Source organism: Wolffia australiana, chromosome 8 (genome assembly GCF_029677425.1).
Source record: "Wolffia australiana isolate 7733 chromosome 8, ASM2967742v1".
Classification (NCBI taxonomy): Eukaryota; Viridiplantae; Streptophyta; class Magnoliopsida; order Alismatales; family Araceae; genus Wolffia; species Wolffia australiana.
The window spans coordinates 6,208,614-6,222,656 of record NC_135842.1 but is presented as its reverse complement, the minus strand read 5'-3'; the positions used below and the strand labels follow the sequence as shown (position 1 = coordinate 6,222,656).

The 14,043-nt window shown below is 39.2% G+C and overlaps 1 protein-coding gene and 1 long non-coding RNA gene across 2 annotated transcripts; one reads left to right on the top strand and one right to left on the bottom strand.

Annotated features, from left to right (window-relative positions):
- Positions 1 to 1,030: 1,030 nt before the first annotated feature.
- Positions 1,031 to 3,464, bottom strand: LOC144707201 (uncharacterized). The gene is made up of 2 exons (XR_013582412.1): positions 3,214 to 3,464; positions 1,031 to 1,323 (listed from the first exon to the last, which is right to left on the bottom strand). It is a non-coding gene; the product is annotated as an uncharacterized LOC144707201 (long non-coding RNA).
- A 125-nt stretch (positions 3,465 to 3,589) lies between these two features.
- LOC144706547 (uncharacterized) lies at positions 3,590 to 4,494 on the top strand. The gene has a single exon (XM_078579548.1). The coding sequence runs from the start codon at positions 3,695 to 3,697 to the stop codon at positions 4,277 to 4,279; it is 585 nt and encodes a 194-aa protein (XP_078435674.1). The 5' UTR covers positions 3,590 to 3,694; the 3' UTR covers positions 4,280 to 4,494.
- Positions 4,495 to 14,043: the final 9,549 nt, after the last annotated feature.

Below are 14,043 nucleotides of genomic sequence, written 5' to 3'. Positions count from 1 at the left end.
TACTTTTATGATAAATATGGTTCATTTTATCGTTATTAAAGTAGAGACACAAAGGATGGATGATCTGGACTCTTTAAGTGAAAGTTCATTGACTTTATTTATATGAACTCTTAAAAAGTATTTAACCAATTATAAATCAAGTTACTTTCAAAAATGATCAATTTGAAGTTATTTTTTATCTAAGGTGTGTTGCAAGAGCACTTTCAATTTGTGCATTCCAATTGATGGATATTATGTGGCCTTCATACCAAATCACACCACCAAGTTTTATTTAAGTTCATTGAATAAACATTAGTTCATTATTATTCTAGTGTGATGTTATAATAAAGTCGATGAATATGTGCGATGAAATCTAAATAAATTGATCACTAGTCTTTAGACATATATTCTAAATATTCTTATTTGATAGATAGTCGAGATGGATATCAAGTTATCCAAGCAAATTATCACAATTTGATCATACTTATACGATAAGTATGGTTGATCATGTGGCTATTAGTATAGTGACATTGAGGACAAATAGTAAGTGTTCACTGAATTGATCTGAAGAATCTCTGAATGGTGTTATAATAGAAGATTGACTTAAGGAAGATGATGCAACTAAATCCCTAGCTACGGTAGTGAAGATATTAGAGAAAGCATTCTTCAATGATCCATGTTACACATTAGTACAAATCAAAAGACGAACTAGGGTTAAACGATCAACCTTACCCCAAGTTATTTGTAAGTCTTGAGCGGATGAAGGATTATGCATATTTGGTAATTGAAGACGGTAAAGGTTTCATGAGAGAGTTTGGACATTAGTCGGTATCTTCTAGAACACAAAGTGTAGCTTGGCACCCACAGGTTAGAAATTTAATCTATCAATTGGGTCAAATTGATTTTTATTTAATTAATTTATATGTTGATATAGTTAATTAAGAAAGTCAGCTAATAATTGTTATTAAGTTACTAAAGTTGTTAACTAGAATAATACATGGGCCTAGAGAAAGGGTTGTGGGTTGTGGGTTTCAAGCAGAAGGGGTTGTGGTTCTGAAGTTTAAAGCAGTAGGCTCACTTGGGCCCATTATTACCAACGGTCAAGCCATCCAGTTGTAGAAACTAGAATTTTTTCCAGAATGAGAAGGCTAAGAACTTTTGAAAATAATCTAAATGAAAGCTTTCCAATAATAAATGGATATAAATCTAAGAACCGACCTGATGGGTCTGTTACTTGTAAATTAAGCACTGGTGGAGCAACCGCATAGCTGCCAAATCAGGAGCTTGTTGGAGATGATGCGCGCTTGCTCTTCCTTGCGTGGCAAGCTTTTAAGGCTTGAACTTCTGAAGAATTGAAGCAGGTTGGGAACGAGAGTGGAAAAAACAAACTAAGAACTTTCCCCTTTTCTCACTTACAAGTCAAAAACTTCGATTAAAATGGATACATCGATTGAATAATAAAACTAAAAATAGCAAAATAAAGAAAATTAACGGTGAAAAAGAAAATAAATAAAAATCGACTTACAAAATGAAGCCGGACTGAATACTTCTAGTTGCAGGTCTAAGACTCTATCAGGAAAATCAGATATAGATCCATCGAGGGGGGAAAAGGAAACGAATAGAGGGAAAGGATGAGTCTTACGTGACTCTGCCGTGGGTGCGGTGGCATCGAGTTATCGATGGTGGAATCTCCACCATTTAAATTTCCGATGAAGAACAAAAAATGAAACAACTCTTAACACCGGCTTCAAAACCAAGTTCTTGGCTTCAGTAGAACAGTCTTTGCTGCAAAGCAGCGGATTCTTTTTCGTTGTCCTTGTCAACAATGGCACGCTTGGATTTTTGTTCAGCAAGACCATCATCATCGGACGAAAACCATCATCCTAGCTAAAAACAACTGAACTCGTCGCCTTCCTTGGATTCTCAAAAACTCTGATCTGATTAAAATTTCTTCTGGCCTTATCGAATCTGCATAGTTATGCTGTGGTTCCTCCTATGACTGTTTAATTTTCTACCCAAGGCCCAAGGGATTATCAAACTGTTCTAGAGGGAATTGCAGATTCAGCCCCGGAATCTGCAACAGCTGGGCCTAATAATAGATGGTCCATTCGGCCAACTTAATTTTTCACTAAATAATCGAGGGAGACCCTTTTTTTTTTCTCTGCCCGCTGCTCATTTTGAGCTTCTTCCTATTCTCAGCAGGCTTAAAAATGCGAGCAAAGCTGCTTCCATCGACAGTTTAAACATCGGTATTAAGGATAGAAGATGCTCCTGTACATGCACGGCGCAGACCAGAATTCATATGAACAATTTATCTGTATGCAGCATATGAACAATAAACGTTTAGCTATTTTGTTTGTAGGAGCTAAGATTGAACACTGATCTTTGTCGTAGACTAGGGTCTGAGGCATAAATAATAAGAATTACAAGAAAGCTTTAAAACTCAGAGTTTATCTGATGAACGGCCGACCGGTGGATCGTAGAGGCCCCTTTCTAATTTAATCCTGTGAAAATCGACAGTCTTAGACAGGAAATGTCAAAAATACAAAATATTTTTTTATTCAGCATTCTAATGAATCCCCCCGAGCTATGTTCACTGTACCGGCTATCAGGAATCTATGTACAGAAAAATGGGAGAAAAATAATTAAATAATAAGAAGTCCATGATGATTGAGATCATGACAGTAATATGCAGATTTCCGCCACCACAAAATATCCATGAATTATAATATTCTCAAGCCAGTCCGTTTCAGACGCCGAGTATCTGGGCGTAAACAAGCAGGAGCGAGTACCCCGAAAACCCAAAAATTAGAACTTTTGCACTTAACCTGTCTAATGAATTTATAAACCAGGCTTCCGGTGACGCTGAAAGACAACTTTTCTGAATAATTCGCGGGAAATTTACTGCTCGCTCCTTTACAAAACTGACTGGATAAAGATCCCGAAGAATCCACAGAAATATTTTTCCCGATTATCCTTATCCACATTCCGCGAAGCATCATCATCCGTAAGCATCTCTGCCTCTTCCGAGGCATTCCAGAAGGCGACACAAGTGACAGAACTCAAATCTTCTCTCGCATTGCAAACAGCTAGGCGGTTAATGGAGGATAAACCTCATCCACTCAACCATACCCTCACCTCTTCACCAGTAATTTCAACGACGCCATAATCGATCATACACCGAGAAAAATACATCAAACAAAAGCCGAATCAAATCCGAATATCAAAAACTACCTGGATCGCGTTCTACCTCGATCCTCTCTTCCGATTTTCTCCAGATCGCGCCAATTCTTCCCCCGCTGGCCGCCACCGCCGCCCCTTCTCGGGGAAATTAAACAATCCCCAAAGGCGGGAAAAGTCCACTACGGTCTGCTTACCCGCGGCGCAACTTAAACTAACGTCACCAATGACGCCCCCAAACTTCAAATATCTGCCAGCTGGCAGACATCCGCAGCCTAGCCCTTGAATCCAACGGTGGAAATCTGTCCACGTCGTCACTCCCTTTCTCTCTCCTCCGGCTCGGAAACTCATGCCTAGTACGTACAAACTCGCCTTTTAGAAGACCTCCTCCTTTCACTATAAATACCATGGCGAGGTTTAGAGAGTTGCCAGCTCGAGCTCGACGAAGAGAGAAAAAGAGAAAGAGAAAGAAAAAGAGAAAGAGAAAGAGAGAGAGAGAGAGAAAGAGAAAGAAAAAGAGAGAGAGAGAGAGAAGATGGGGTTGAAGAGGACGGTACAGAGCTTGTGGGGAAGGCGGAGTTGGGGGAAGGAAGATGTGGCTGGGAATGTGCCACGTAGCCCAGGGGGTGGCGGTGGAGAGGCGGCGCCACCGCCGCCGGAGGATGACGGCTTTGACGCCGCCGCCGCCGCCGCCGCCAGCCTGGCGGTTTGTACGGAGAATCTAGGCTTCGAGAGCGGTTGCGAAGCGAATATGGGAGAGGAAGACGAGAGGAAGATCGTGGCGAGGAGTTTGGCGGCGCCGCCGAGGAAAAAGGCGGCGGAGCGCCGACCGTTTCCGCCGCCGCTGACGTGGCTCTCCTCTCCGCCGTCGTCGTCGTCGTCGTCGTTGTCGTCATCGTTTCTGAGGGCGGTGAAGAAGGACGGCCGTCTGATCCTCACCGAGGTGAAGATCGAACGGACAGAATTCCTCCGCGCCACCCGCCAGAATGGGAGGCTGTCCATGCAGCTGGTGAAGAAGAAAGCGGCGCCGCCGCCACCGGCGGCGCCGCCGCCGTTGCGGAAGTGCCAGCCGGCGGCGCCGTCGTTCTTGGCTGCTCCTCGTTGCTTGACGACGGCTTAATCAATTCAATTAAACCAAAGTCCAGGAGGAATATCGACCTAAGTCGTTCATCAAACGGAGAAGGAATCTCGGTCTAGGGAGGGAGAATTTGCTGACGTCGCTTCTGCTGATGTGTACAGATATTGCATTCCTATTATATTGCATACAATTTCTTGCCTTATTGTGGGTCGTATTTGTCTCTCTATAATGTTAAATGTTTAACATTTTTTTCTGGATGGAGAAAGGTGGGAAAGAGAGGGAAGTTTGTGATTCTGATGCTGACAACAGGTTGAGAAAACGGAGTTTATCTGTTTGTGATTTGACCGAGTTGATTTTATTTCATTTCTAAAAGGAAATTAAAATTTTGAGATTTTTTAGCAGAGTGTTTTAGTAATGGGTATTAAAAGCAAAAAAGTTGTGGGGTGCCCTTCCGAGGGCTAATGGGGAAAACTGGCCCTGGGAAAACTTGCCAGGTTGAGAAGGCCAGATAGACAACTATGTGAAATAATAAGCATATATGTTTTACGGAAAATATACTAGCAGAATCAGGGCATGCATTTGATCCATCTAGTGGCTGTAACCTGGGTAATTTTTTGGGATAATGCATGCTTACATCTCCTCACATGACATTCCTTTGAACATTGGGATTGCTCAATTAAAGATGAGATAAATAAGAAACATATAAAGCAACATAACCATTATAGTATTTTTACTTCTACGAAAGGAAGGGTGGTAAATGGATAATTCAGCGATCTGATCTGTATCGGATCAATTGTATTTTTAACTAGTCTCTTTGTACTGTTGTTTCGCGTACGGAAAAGAAAAGTCAATTCCATTCGGAAGAGGTTCTTTTTACTTACCTTGAATCAAGCATTTAAGATAGAGAATCCATGCATTCATAATGGATACTATAGAATCAGGGTTCTGATTCACCAACCTGCTAGTTCTTTTTATGAGGCACAACGAGGGGAATTCATCATGGAAGCAGAAGAACTACTGAAACATCGCAAAGCCCTCACATGGGTTTATGTACAAAGAACCGGTAACCCCTTATGGGTTGTATCGGAAGACATGGAAAGGGATGTATTTATGTCAGCAACAGAAGCCCAAGCTTATTGAGAAAAATAAGATTGCAACGCAAAAGAGGAAATAAACTAACCCAAAAAGTTCCTAGATACAGTTATTAGGGTTGGTTTTATGAACACTTGTTCTATAATTTTTCAACTTAAAATTCTGACTATGTATTAAAAATTTTAGTCTTAATCATTATTTTAAATTTTATTATAAAGTTGAACGCAAAAATATCACATTATTATTATGTAATGACATACTTTTTTCTATCCGCACCACTCATATTCTAAGCACTAAGCTCATGCCATCTTTGAATATAATTTATCAAGAGTTTGTGTCATGTTCTTATAACGGCTCAATTTTTTTTGCATGTTAGAACTAAACAAAAAACATGAAAAAATATACTAGTATTAATATAATCACTATAAAATACCCAAAATTCATGGACACTCTCGATGAACTCAAAATCTGGGTAAACTTATGTTGTTGTGTATTTGAAAACCATTACTCATAAAATAATTTTACTAGTTAGTGATCAGGAATGGGCGTCTCCACAAGGAACTGATATTAGGGTTTAAATACTCTTTAAATGATGTTTCAAGAGGAATGAGAGGAGATTCATATAAAATAGGTGATTGTGATGCGAAGAATATGAGGTGGTAAGAGGACGATAATAATTATTTAATAGGGATGATACAAATAATAATATGAGGAATAAGTAGGAGGGTGTGGATAGATCAAATGAAAATGAGAGGTTGAGATAGATGAAGACGCGAAGTGATGATGGGTGTAAAAGAGGAATAAGAAGATAGGATGATGAAATGGGTGAATGATTTTAAGTGGATGTGGATAGATGATGGTGAAATAGAATGGTGCAAGAATAAATGATTATGCTCTAACAAATGGATGTGATGTAAGAACCAATAGGTGGTTTTGAGACGAATAATATGATGATGGACCAGATAATTTAGGATTTTTATATGAGACAAAGTGACAAGGTCAAGATCAGAATTGGAGATGGTTGTGGTAGAGTCATATGAAGAAATATGGTGATAAGGATGATATGATGAAAATAAGGATGTAGATTTAAATAAAGGGATGTGAAGGAGATACACCAATGTAGTGCAAGAGACTAAATTAGATCCCCATGTTTTGCCAAGATCAAGGCATTTTTCTGATGCAGATCGGCCTCACCACTTCTCTGCAGATCTTCCCCAAGCACTCAATACACCAAGAACGCTCTTGATGAACCTTCAAAAGTTCCCTTTCTTTCAATCTCCCTCTCCAAGAGGAAGTGAGCTTAAAGATAATTTTTACAAAAATTCAAGGCTATACTTATAGATCCAACCATATTGATAGAAAGAGGCAAAAAAAGGAAGCTCCGCAAAACAATTCAGCCCAAAAATCATTCTAGACCATCAGATATTGTGATTTGAATTTGGATCATTCTCAATCTTCTAATTTTTCTCTCTCCTCCATTTTCTCTCTCTCCAATGAGTTTGGAAGTCCGCAAAAAGTCAGAACCATTATATAATTCCAAAATAAATAGTGATTAATAAAAGGTTAGAAATATATTTTTTGAATTTTAACAATGATATCCCTTCAAATATAATGCCAAAAACAAATTCAGAAAAAAAATTATATTCCGACTCAGAAAGTTATGTTCTTTCAAAATATGATGTCATAAAAATCATTAAAATACTTAAAATTTTAGAAAATTAAAAATCATTCTATAAACAATGATGGCACACACGACCACGCACTATCACCGGACGTGACACCACTACTACATTAGACGTCCCATGTCATGACACGTCACCAACGTCAACTTCAGAACCAGGATCCGAGCGTCATTTAAAATTAGATATGAATTTTACAGTTATCTTATGTTTTCTCTTTCCTCCAAGGTCTATACATAGGCCAATGCTGTAATGGACTACTTGGTGATTTTTCTTTTTGGAATTGAAGTTTTTTCTTCTTCTAAGAGAAGGTGCCCTAGTCCCCTTTCTGCTACCGCCGCCGCCTCTTGTCGCCGATGCCGCCGTCGAGAGACAACTTTTCTGCCCATAGCTATCAGCCCCACCCCAAAGCACACATGTCCGCCCGCGACCGCTGTGCGCAGGGCCGCCTGCCTATCCCTGCCAGCGTCGCCGCGCGCACAGCCGCCCGCCCGCGCCCACCGTGCGCACAGCCGCTCGCCGCACGTGATGGGTTCGATGCCTTGGTTCAGCCATGTAAAACACGTTCCATGGATGCAGAAGCATGCCAATCAATTCACAATCGATCTTTAAAACAAACCATTGAAAATACCTTTTGGGGAACTCGTTCCACCCTTGACTTTGCCGCTCCGAGATCATTCTGAAGCCGTTCACACGTTTGGCCTTTAGAAGTATCCACGCAATCACTCGGCGCTTGGATCTCCACGCTTCTTCTTCAACTCTTCTTGAAAATCTTGAAGATCTCTTTGCCATGAAGACATTATTCCTTGGATGAGTGGAGAAGAGGGTGGAGAAAGGAAGGGCTCTCAAATCAGGCTTGCATGGATGCTTAAAATGAGACCCCTTTCCCTCTTTATATTTCACTTAAGGTTTTTCTCAAAAACCCTCCAAATTAAAATATATCCACCAATGCCCTTATGACCTTGTGCGTGTGACCCTCTAGGCCCATGTATCGTTCTAGTTAATAACTTTAATGGTCCAATAATATATATTGACCAGCCTTATTAATTAACTATATCAACATATAGATTAATTAATTAAGGATCGATTTAACCCAATCGATAGGTTAAGTTTCCAGCTCGTGGGGTGCCAAGCTACACCTCGTGCTCTAGAAGATACCGAGTAGTCTCGAACTCTCTCATGGAACCTTTACCGTCATCGGTTACTGTATTTGTATAATCCATCATCCGCGCGAGACTCTCAAATGACTTAGGGTATGGTTTATCGTCAAACCCTAATCCATCATTCAATTAGTACTGATGCGTAATGGGGATCATTGGAGAAGGCCTTCTCCAATATCCTCACTACCCTGGCAAGGGATTTTTCTGCATCGTCTTCCTCGAGTCAATCTTCTCTTATACCAAGGGCGGATGACCCCATCTTGACCACTCAATCATCTCCGTAAGCTTCTTACTTTATCCGATCTATAACTTATTTGAATCGCATGATTAGAGGCTCGTAAGTCATTGTCAAAATGTAGTCGTCCACGCACAAGATGTCCTTGGTGTCTCAGGTCAGTGGATCACTTATACAACCGTGACTTGAATCAACCTAATTGACGTTTAGGTATAATACCATTCAGGGATTCGTACGGATCAATTCAGTGAACTCTTTCTCCAAAGAACACCCACTATATGTCCTTAGTGTCGCCACACTAATAGCTACAGGATCAGGTCTAATTATCGTATCAGTACGATCAGCTAGGGCTATTCTATCTGGATAATTCGATGTCTGCCTTGATCATCCATCGAATAGGAATATTTAGAATACATGTTTAAAAACTAGTGATCATTGTATTATGATCTCATCATAATTCACTAAGTCATTGCACATATTCATGGACTTCATTATAAACATCACACGGAATAATAATGAACGTAAGTATTTTATTCAATGAACTTAAATAAACATGGTAGTGTGATTGGCTTGACGGCCACATAATATCCATCAGCGTGCACGGCCGCCCACCTGTGCCCTCCGCGCACACAGCCGCTTGCCCACGCATCGAGCGCCGCCTCCTGCTTGCTCTACCGCCACTTGCAACCGCTAGCACCATCGCCCGCCGCTTGGCCATCACGTGCAGCCGCCTACCCCAAGGTCGCCAGTGCAGCCACACGTCATCGCGCCTATCATATAGGTTTCGGGGCGCTGCCCCGAACCTCGCAAGGGGGCGACTCTCCCCTTGACCCCCTGCCAACTGAATGCACAGTTGGATCTACGACACCCTGTCGAAGCGCACGTCACTCGCCCCCGTCAACGATGCATCAAGAATTTCCTACATTGCCTCTTCACACTACTCTTGTGCCAAAGGTACATTCTTCCCTCTTTGGTGTTAGTGTTTCTCGTTCAATGTTTCTCATCTGTTTTTCCACAACTATCGGACGTAGTTGAATAGGTTTGAATCTTCTCGTGATCGACCATTCGAGATATTGGATTTGGAGCTTTGTTTACACCTTAGTGGTTGTAAGACAGTCCTCCTGCCCTCGACCAAGGAAAGGGCTGCACGATCAACATTTTCACCGGATTTAAATGTTCGAAATCAATCATGTTTATTTGTGGTCTGTTTTATCCATCAATCAAGTTAGTCTATCCTACCCGTGTCAGTCCTAGTCATCCTACATCAAACAAATTTAATCAGTTTAGGCGTGATAACACGCACATATATAGTCAATTTAATGCAAATACACATGTAAATTTGGTCATAATAAGCTATAAAAATGTGTATTATCAACTCTGGATAAGAAACATGGTCTAAGAGAGAAGTAATGATGCTATGTTGTATTAAGTGTATAGATATAAATTTTAAACTCTATGTTTCAAATAGATTCTTGCCACATCATATTTAATAATGGATAACTTTAATTTGATTTATATTTCCAATGATTATCATCGAGTAACTAGATACTTTGGAATATAAAAAAGAGACTGAATTTCAAAGAGGTTGTTGATATCCCGACTTACAAATCGATAGTTTATTCCAAAAATGTATTAAATATTTCTCCCAATAAACTATATATTATTTTATAAGTATGATTCTCGAATAAATGCTTAAAAGGAGAATTATATAATAAATTTAGAACTGGATTAGAGATAAATGGATTTTGTGAATTAAGGAGACAATATTTGATTAAGAAACAAATTAGGGACTACATGTTCCTATATAAACCCAAGAAAGATAGATACTAGCCTAATAAGCCAGTTAAACACTCCACATCTAACAAGAGAATATAAGTCAAACGTGCTCAGCTTGCCACAAAATATGTCATATGATACTTTAAAGAGGCCATTTGCAAAATAATTTGCCAACTAACATGAAGAAGCCATATTGTGGACTATTATTCATTGTCATGAACATGACCATCAATCTCAATGGTCTTCGCAAGCTTGTGAAATGTATAGTTGAGTGCAATAAAGGTAACAGCCTAATTTTCATAGTGTATAGGAATGGGTACCATTGACATAAAACCATCTAACATGTAATATCGACCATTAATCTATATTTGTCTTTAGCACCAGAGCGAGAACACCTTTTTTCTTTTGCAAATACTAAGTGTCAACAATCCCACAAGCATAAGTTCAATAGCTCGTGGTCAACTTCCAATCCCCTTTGTCCCTTGATGCAAATATACACGATCAAGAAGCCAATCACACATTTCATATATCGTTTAGTTTTCACAAAGATAATATATTCCTTATAACTAAATCCATGCTTATGATGAAATCCACCAAAGTATCAAGATAGAAAACCACTATCAACGTCACTCATAGGATGAGTACAGTTGACCACGTAGCCATTATTGTCGAGACACTAAGGACAAATAGTAGGTACTACTTAGCAAAAATAACTTACTCAATCGATCCATGTGAATCCCATGATGATATTATACCAAATTGTTGATCAGGTAAATTCATGTCATGGTTGTGTAAATGGCTCTTAAATTTGAGACACAAAGACATTGTGGATAGAAGGTTATACTTTGACTATGATCTACAAGTTCCTACTCATGGGATTCTGAAGCCTCTTAACTTGGGTGCTAAAAGAAGATCATGAAGAGGATTGAATGATCAAAACAGGATCGTCCACCTCGGTATAGGAGGAGAAATCTAAAGAAGGAGATGCGATGAAGTCCTTGGACAACGTAGTGGAATAAGTTAATGGATATGATTGAAAAAGAGTTCTTGGATGATTTTCTAATACATCAATACTAACTCTGATGACAGATCAATATTGGACAATTAAACAAACCCTAACTTGTCCTAAGAGTCAAGCAGATGAGGGACTATATATACATAATGAACAATGACAGAAAGGTTCCACGAGTGAGTCAATAGACTACCTTATATTTTCTAGAGCATGAGGTGTAACTTCACAACCCATAGGCTGGAAATTCAACTTATTAATTGGTTTTAAATTATTTCTGACAAGTTAATTTACACCGTACATCTGGAGGCACCGCTTTGTCGTATATCCAACTTTGTTTGATTAGCTTCTGATAAATAAATACATGTTTGATTCTGATTGTGGGACATTCAACGCACCCGCTTGAAGAGGCTTTCATGTGGGATGGGAGAGCTCTTCACTCTCCTTCAGTCGATGAAGATACCGAATTGTTTCTTTCAATTCTTATTTTAATCAGAACCTTTGACTCTGTGGACCTTCCACCACTTAGACTGCTCCTAAAGTCACACCTCATCGTTAAAAATTCGTAAAAAGCACGAGTTTACGAGCAGGAGCATTACGAATTAAATCATAACTGAAAGAAAAGATAAATAAATTTACTTGACTTTGTTTCATTGTTTCTTCTCATCTTCATTGGCTTCTTAATATTCAGATGCATATTCATCGATTTCAGAGAATTAATTTGGAAGAAAATTAAAGGTTATTAGGGCGGTGAAGTTTTCTTACTAGATTAGTACATTGGCCTAGGAGATCACACGAAATGATAGTTCGGATGTTGCAACATAAATTTTGCAATGTTTTTTTTATGAAAAAATCCCGTTAAGTGTCAATTAGGGAAAAAAACCTTAACAAAATTTACCCAATATATAATTTTTCATATGCCTACCCTTCTTCTCACTCTCCCTTGGCTTGTCCCCGCTTCCCATGCGACCTGCGGGGTGTAATGATGATGGTGGGATGATAATGGATTCATCAAGATGGAGTAGATTGGACATGTTGAGATAGGAAGGATATGTGTAGAGGACAGAGACATGAAGATCTCAACATTTATTACTCCAGTAACTAATAAAGCACAGATCAACTTCACACCCAAGTGATTTGATCATTTTTTTTTCAAATCCATTACTATTCAATTTTCACTCTTCTGATATTGGAAGCCTTAAGTTTTAATCTCGATCACAAACTCTGAATCCAACATCCGGTACATACCTAAATTCCCAATATGCTTTTATCTAAATATGACAATGTCTCACGTAGATGAGTCCCTTGCTAGGGACTGACTTGTATATGGAATTACTTTTAGGACCCCAGTCCATGGACTTGACAAGGCTCCTAGATATAATAGCAGAAATCTGTGTCCCCATCAATAATGTTTCCGGAGTAATTATAAGTAATTTGAAAAAAAATTACTTATATTTGTTGGTGTCTTTGGTGATGCATCATACTAAAATCTAGGCCAAGCCTCTATCAACAGATATTTTGGTTTGTAGAGGGAGTGGGGGGTGGGACCCTGGCTCACCCTATCTATTATTAGTTTGGAAAATGATCTATGTCCGGTAAAAAGATTACGAAGTCAAATGGTTTGAATTCATGTCGTGAGTAGTACGAAAGAAAGTTAACCCCACCTAATGGCTGCATTTATATTTGTAGTCATTGAATGATTGGAATTGAGAAGGAGAGGTGAACTAAGTGAGTTGTAGTTTACGAAGTGAAGTGAGTAGTTCGATTGCTTTCCTTAATTTTGGAAACCTCAAAATCCTCTTGGATAATAGCAGATAAAGAATTACATAAGTAGTCGATAAAGAATTACTAGACAGAATGGCATTGGCCCAGATATAAGAGAGAATAACTATCACCTTCTGTTAAAAATAAATCTTCTCTCCTTGAGAAGATCAACATCATACTTCTTTTTAGATGGACATCTATTTTTCTTGTGATAAAAAACTTGATCCCAAGGATGTAGCAAGGTTGCACAAAGTCTCGGCCTCATCATTATTGCTAATTAGAATAATGTCACCAACATGTACAAAAAATATGACAATGCCCCATATGTTATCTATCACATCACAGGTATCAACTATACAAGAAATAAAGCTGTATTCAGTGAGATCATGGTTAAACTAGAAATCCAGGTATCTAGACTCTACTTGAGTCCATATAATGCTCCACAAAGCAAACACACCAAAGATGATTCCTACTGAGCACATACTATAGAGATTGCTTCATAAATAACCATTTAGCAAGAACCTTCTAGATAAGTGCATCCTAGCTGTTGAGTAAATGGAGAGTATGATAGCTGTTGAGTAAATTAGTTGCCAGCCAATGAAAAATGACCCTGAATAGGGTTCACACAATAACGTGGAAGGAGGTCACCATTTAAGTAATCCCACAAGCTTGGGTGTGAGTACTTATTGAGCTTTTGTGACAAGCCACCGAGCAATTTCTAGGGTATTAAATGAATGAGCTATAAATCAAGGTTTTACTTGAGGGTGAAAACCCATGTGTGATAACCACATCAGAAGATAGGTAGGCTTGTAGGACAAATGCTGGATGCCACTGTTGGACGGAGGGGATGGGGCTGGACATTCATCCCAATCGTCATCTATCCAAAATCTTCATCATTGTCAATTTGTCATTTATACGTGAAAAAAATAAAAAGATAACAGAATAAGAAAGGATTGGATGAAATAGACAAAGAAAGAGAGAAAGAGATAGAGAGAGCCAAAGAGAGAAAGATAGAGATAAATAGGGAAAGCAAGCGAAATAGACGCAGATGCACACACACAAAGAGAGAGAAGGCAAGAGAGACATAGAGA